A 7,356-nucleotide genomic window follows, 5' to 3' on the forward strand; every position below is an offset into this window, starting at 1 on the left:
TCATCCCTGTTATATAACCCGCAGTCTCTGATGGTGTACACATCTTCCATGTTATTAACAGGTGAGATGCTTACCGTTTCTCAGTAATTAATCCCAAGTGTGAGTAGTGTTTATGTGTGTGTGTGTGTGTGTGTGTGTGTGTGTGTTTGTGTTGTGTGTGTGTGTGTGTGTGTGTGGTGTGTGTGTGTGTGTGTGTGTGTGTGTGTGTGTGTGTGTGTGTGTGTGTGTGTGTGTGTGTGTGTGTGTGTGTGTGTGCGTTCGTGCGTGCGTGCGTGCGTGCGGGGGGGGTAACTGTGAGTTTGTGTATTTGTGCATGTTTGTGTGTGCGCCTATATGTTTACAGGCCGTCAAAGGGATTCAGTATTCATCGAGTGACTGGCATGATTCATCGTTCCTGAGTGGCTTTTTATGTTAATTCCAACTTTAAAAGCTGTTCCTTCATCTTTGTCGGGGACAGCAGGCCTATGATAGCGATACAGGTATGAATACGTATATTCCACACTAAGGGATTGATAGTGAGAGGGTAGGCATAATTTATTAAAAAAAATAAGGCAATGAGAATAGATAACAAACATGAGAGGAGTCGACGGACAGGAGGGTTGGGGTAACAAAAATGGGATGATGACACATCGAAGGAAAGCAGAGGGTTAGAGGAAATAGATGCAGTAACAGTGAGAGGTATTGACATGGACTAGAACAGAATGCACCCAGCAATAGCTTAAATAATAAGAACACAGTAACCTGGAGCTGTTGTTCTGAACTGCTTTTTTATATTCATCAATATCAATTTAAATGCCAAAACCATCTGTAGTGTAATAGAAAGAGCCGTTTTAAAGGAAAAACATATTGTACACAACTCACGGTAAATAAGGGCATAATATGCATGTGGAAAATAATTGCACAGGAGTATCACACTTTTTGTATACGTTTATTCTAAAAAGACAGTTTAATTTATTATTATACGATATACGCTTTTATATATCAGATATAATATATATCAGACATTTTCCTCTGTTCCCCTTTGTATCACATCCTCTCTAACCAAGTAAAGCGAGACGTTTGGAAATATACATCAGTGTCAAAAATAAACCATAGAGTGTCTTTTCTTCACTTCCTCGCCAAGAGTGGTTCACTTGCTTAGTCCCAAGAAGTCCTTCAATGTATGGATCGATGGGGTTGAATTGATGGGAAGGAGAAGCTTTGACTGGACAAAGCTTCTCGTATTCTCGCGGTTTGGAACGTGAATGAGACGTCCCCGTTTCCGGCTCACTGTGTTCAGCATTCCTCCGGTTCCTCAGGCAGAGCGTCGTGCCAGCTGCCCTCACAGTATAGACGGCGTTCTGGGCTTTTGAAAAAAACGAATATAATGATATAACATAAATAATATAACGACATAAACAGAAGGAGGAACCTTCAGTGACCGGAGGGCTTGGAAGATGTACATGCTGCAGTTACTTGATCATTATCATAAGTTGAGCACTTCCTAAACAAGACGCCATTCATTCTGGCCTGCTACAGAAAAAGCTACTTGATCCACGATAGTGAACAAAAGCAGTCGGCTAGTGGTCTTGGGTTGTCCTCAATTCCATTCTAAATACAAACGTACAGCCACAGTCTACACAGACCAATGGTTTACATTGTTATAAATTATCTATTGAGTTTCTTCCATTGATTGTTCATAATGTACTGATATACTGCAGGTCATCCAATATACGATATCTGAGTGCTGTGACCAATGAGCACTGTTGTGTTTTATTATATATTTGTTTTATTTAACAATGGACAAAGTGATGCATATTCAAAAATGAAAGTCCTGAGAGGTTAATGTTAAGGGACCTAATAATGATGACTTGATGATTGATAATGATGATAATTGCAATGAAAATATTATTCAAAGGAAATTAGGAGCTTTTCAACAGCTAGTTGAAAAGCTTTCTGGAATAAATGTAATCGTGGTGTGGTATGATATGTAATTGTCCTTGATTAATAAAACCGCATGTCCAAATCATCTCAATTTCCATGTATTAACGGTTCTAAAAGGTAACATAAAACCACATAGAATGACCTATTGTAGATCTAGCAGCAAACCCAAAAAAAAACTTGGACTTTTTGCCTCTGTAGGGAATTCAACCAGCATCACTTCAGGATCACCAGTTAGCTCCATCGCAACTGAGATAAAAACACAAAAGTATTGTCTCTGATAAGATTGGGAATGTGATATGCTCGTATTGTCGCTGGGGATGTGAACCTTACATCGTATCGCTATGTTAATGCACCCCCCCCCCCCCACCCCCACCCCTAAACAGGGCTTTGTCTCTGTTTTCTGTGTCTCTAAAGTAGATTGGCCGTGTTGAATGAGAATCCTCTGGTCTGCTTGGCATGAAGTCTATAGACTTGTCCTCTCCCCCTTTCACGCATTGATTCTCCCCTCACATATCTGCACACACAGCTCCTCCAAGACTCTGGGAGCCGTACTGTGGCAGAGGAGAGGAAGAGGGCTGCCAACTGGATCAAGGGATGAGCCTAAGAGAAGTTTCCAAAGGAGGCTGTGAAGAAGAGAGAGAGAGAGAGAGAGAGAGAAGAGAGAAGAGAGAGAGAGGAGAGAGAGGAGAGAGAGAGAGAGAGAGAGAGAGAGAGAGAGAGAGAGAGAGAGAGAGAGAGGAGAGAGAGAGAGAGAGAGAGAGAGAGAGAGAGGAATACATAATTAAGATTTGAATAGATAAAAGCCCTGGTAGTCACAGAGGCTATATCCTAATTTATCACGCTGGCACGGACGCACACATATGCACACACAGACACACACATACACATACACACATGCGTGCGTGTACACACACACACACACACACTCACGCACACATCCACCCTGCCCTCTGTTTAACCCCTATTTTCAGCTTCACTTTACAAAGGACAGGCATGGGTCCAGGGCCCTTCAGGGAAATGAGTTGTTTCCCAAGTAATCCCCACAATAAAGTACAAGTGTACGCCTCAGCAGTAAGTGAGAATACCATGGGGCCGGCAATTAACACTGTGGGGAAAATATGTGCATGACCCACCAAGTAATACGCATTGTGCCCTTAACGACATCACAACATTGGATGAACGTGCACTCTTACAGCGAGAATAGATACACACTGCTGTAGTGTAGACACTTTATGGCGTCTCCCTGCGCAGAACGACGGCTATTAGATGAGACAACAGTCCTGATTGTCACGCTACGCAGAGCTGTCTCCGCCGAGCGACAGACGGAGGCTAAGATCGCCTGACACATATGGTCTGAATAACAATCCCCCCCATACCACCACCCCCGTCAAGGAGCCGATCATTCAAGATTTAACTAACTGACACGTTAGACGCGAGCCACACGCAGCAACACCTGGCCTCTGCCTCGCCCGCGGTATTATCTGCCTCCCTCTCAGCCAGCAGCAGATGTGGCCAGGTGGTTTCCCTGACAACAAGCCATTTGTCCTGTCCTGAAACGACACCGGGAGACAGTAGGACGCTGCCACCACTGCTTCTCACATCGCTGGCATTTAAACACTAAGCCCTCCACTACTGATAGCTGGGAATGAGTCACGTGCTTCATAAACACACACACACACACACACACACACACACACACACACACACATACATACATACATACATACATACACAGACTGACACACACGCACATACAATGTTTGCATGTCTTGTCACATGCATATATTCAAACACACAAAAATATACAAACATAAACACACACACATACACACAGACAGACACACACACGCACACACCCAAACAGAAACATACAGACTAATACATGCAACAAACCAGCGCCATGGAGCGAAATGACAATAACTGAATCTAAGTGACACCGTGAGACATTTCAAATGGAGCATTGTGTAAAAAAGAGAAAAAAAGTCCTCCCCTGAAAAATGTCCTCTTTTACCAGCTCCCCAATGGGATCGTCAAATTGGAGATGAGAAGAGGGAGATGAAGGAGATGTTGGAGGCGGATAGCAGAGAGGCGGGTACGAGACTAGGCAAAACAAATTGTGTTCGAGATAAAGATTCACTATTTTGCTCTGCCTGCTCCGAGTTTGTTCACATTCTAATTCAAAGCTACAGTTCAGCTGGCAGACACACATCGCCAGGAAATCTCTGTGAAGTCCCCACAAGGGCAAACCCACACAAACAGACACACACACACACGCACACAAATAAGAGGACCACTCCAAAACCACAAGGTTACCACGACGATCTGCCATAGCAACAAAATGTCTGTTGAACGTTTTATTAAATATATTTTTTATTATTTTCAATTGAAGGGGTAGTGTGAGTGTGTGTTTTTCATGGATGTTTGTTTTATGTGCACTCACGCACGCGGGCGCAAGTTTGTGTATGTGTGAGTGTGGGCATTATCATCCAGTTTCAGCTAATCACCACTGGGACCCCGGAGACAAGCACAGATGGCTACACAGACACACACACACACACACACACACACACACACACACACACACCAACACACACACCACACACACACACACCACACACACACACACACACACACAAACGTGTTTGCGCACAGAAAACCAACATCCACACAATTTGGGAGGAGATCAGATGTGTTGGAAGGACAGAGGGGGGGGGCAACTTACCATTGAGACAGATAACAGTCAGAAAGCCCTACTGACAGAGGGGAAAGGGCAGCTACCCCATGAGAAGGCCAGATGTTGCAGAACGGCCTGCTGGGACCACACAGCTCCAGAGAGAACTTGTGGGGGACAAGCCATATTCACTTCACTCAGTTGGTCTGTAAGAATCACATATCAAGCAGTCCTACAATGTCATTGCATGAACTGCAGAGGGCGGAGTTTGGAATGTTTCCTTGTTTTTTTTCCCAGTGATATTTTACTGAAGAAAACTAATTTGCATGAGTGGATGACGCTGTCAGATGGGATTTTGTGGGGGATTGGAATTTCTACAGTGGCCAGTCTACACGGTTTGGTTTTGAAAACTTAACAGACACTTTTACAGTTCTTACTGCTGGCCGAGGTTCTGTTCGCCAAATCAAACGCTTACAGATCCCCACCTCCAGCAACTTCATTGGCATGATGTCTGACTTCTGAGACTAGGTCTGTCAAGCCTTCCGTTTGCGGTGTGTGTTGAGGGGCGTGGACAGTCGACCTTGATTTGCAGCCATTTGCATGAGCTGAAGCGAGCCCTTTCAATCCCGTTGAATTATAGTTTAAATAATGTTAAATTCATTAAGAATTCTTCAAAGCATCCCGTGTCGTCATCATCACTCGTTCGGGTTTGCTGATTGGCCGACTACATATTGTTGGGAGCCAAGCTGCCTGTGTCGGGAGGGTTCGAGAGTAATAGCTTCAGGCGAAACCGGAGGTTATCTTGCTGGATTTAGGCAGGCTTGGGGAGGCTACACTAGCACAGAAAGTCTCATGGATTCCTATTGAAGACTCAGATAATGAGAATCTTCCTTACTTTCTTTGATTTCTTGCTCCTTCTTTTTCCATCTTTACCGAAGGCTGTTGGGCTCTTTGATTTGAGCATTCTCTGTTCTTCTGATTTGCGTGTATCCCGCATCCCACATTGCTGACTCTACATATAACTCCATCTCATACTACAAACACACTTGCACGCACGCACGCACACATGCACACACACACACACAAACACACACACACACACACACACACACACACACACACACACACACACACACACACACACACACACACACACACACACACACACACACACACACACACGCACACATCAAAACCGCAACTGTTTACCAACCGTATTCTCATTACCCAGCCTAATGACTGTGCAGGGAGAAACTTTGTCCCAAACAATCTGCAACGAAAGTAATTGGATTCCTTGTTGGGTGTGAATTGCAATTACAGTGCAGAAGGAAGCTCACCCTGGGCTGATTTGAGCGGAGCAGAGGGCGAGTCCGGGGAGCCAGAACCTAATGACGGCTGGAGGAGTGATATTACCGCGGGCCATGGCTCCAGCGTCCATCTGTGCTCATTAACCTTGTGATGTTCCCGCTCCATTATCTGTTTTGTTTGTAGAGAACTCTCGCAGCCAGCAACAACCCTCTCTTAATAACTCAATTCCACTTGTGATTCCTTCCAGTAATTCGCTTCAGTGATATGGCAGTAGAGGAATGTGTGTGTGGGGGGATAGGACTAGAAGAAGAAGAAGAAGAAGAAGAAGAAGAAGAAGAAGAAGAAGAAGAAGAAGAAAAGAAGAAGAAGAAGAAGAAGAAGAAGAAAAGAGGAGAAGAAGAAGAAGAAGAAGAAGAAGAAGAGAAGAAGAAGAAGAAGAAGAAGAAGAAGAAGAAGAAGGAGAGACCAGCTGGGCTGGTGTAGATCTGGTGTAAAAGTTTCCATTACACAGCAAACAGGCTATAGAGGCTCTACTCTGAATCTCACTCATGAGCCTTCACAGAATTGTATGGGGAAGAGATTCAGAGAATAAAAGCAGTGGATTTCTATGTGTGTGTGTTATTACTCTCTTTGTGCATGCGTGTATCTCTCTTTTATCTACTTCGTAATTATCATGGGATCGCAGCATAAATGGGCTGTGAGCAATCACATGGTTTTGGGCTTCTGTTAACGATAGGTTGTGATTTGCCTCTTAAATAAGAGAACATGTAGAGATTTCGTCAGCTTTCTGCCTCTCTACCATCAACACTCTCCTGCACCACCCAAACCATTCCTTCCTCTGTAGCACAGCGTTGTCCAAGCACCTCTCTTCCCCAAACACCTCACACCCGCCCCAACCTTCAGCTGTCATCACATAACCAAACCAAATAGATCACACAGATACACCTGTCATCACATAACCAAACACCACTTCCTAATAGCATCTCGGTGTTAAACGACATTACCTACATTATCTGATCTTACGATAAACCCCACCCCCCATCTCAAATAAACCTCAGGTGAGCCTCAGGTGAAACCTAGGTGTTCTATGAAGCCAACCGATCAGACGGCGTAGATCAAGGGGGTGGCGTAGCTCGTGCTGAGGCTTGTTTAACCGACACATTACGTCTGCACTATTCTGTCATTATGAGTAGTGTGTCTCAACCGCAAATTTAACCATTCACAAATGCCTTTAATTGAGCCTGTTCAGTCCTGTTATTATAATGATGTTCCCACTGAGATCGATGTTTGACAGCGGGTGTTAGGGAGTGTCAGTGGGTGGCGCTGCTGCCTCACGGGACCTTGAATCTCCTGTCTGGGTGGTGAGGTGCATTTTCTCCAATACGTTATTTCCCTCTGGTTGTTGGGTTAGTGGTTCCACCATGAACAAGACATGCAGGCTTGTGTTCACGTGT

The 7,356-nt window shown here is 44.5% G+C and overlaps 1 protein-coding gene across 2 annotated transcripts in view; it reads right to left on the bottom strand.

The window, feature by feature from the left end:
- Window positions 1–914: 914 nt before the first annotated feature.
- samd10b (sterile alpha motif domain containing 10b) overlaps window positions 915–7,356 on the bottom strand; it is a 47,684-nt gene continuing 41,242 nt past the window's right edge. Inside the window, exons 5-6 of one of the 2 annotated variants that reach the window (XR_003977799.1) lie at window positions 2,434–2,546; window positions 915–1,345 (exon numbers count right to left, since the gene is read on the bottom strand). Coding sequence is in view for 1 of the 2 variants with exons in the window: in XM_030364949.1 (XP_030220809.1) it covers window positions 2,524–2,546 (23 nt within the window). In the remaining variant the exon portion in view is untranslated. Of the gene's footprint in view, window positions 1,346–2,281; window positions 2,547–7,356 lie in introns of those variants that run through there. The other variant, XM_030364949.1, reaches the window with a different exon arrangement.

This window comes from Gadus morhua, chromosome 1, assembly GCF_902167405.1.
Source record: "Gadus morhua chromosome 1, gadMor3.0, whole genome shotgun sequence".
Classification (NCBI taxonomy): domain Eukaryota; kingdom Metazoa; phylum Chordata; class Actinopteri; order Gadiformes; family Gadidae; genus Gadus; species Gadus morhua.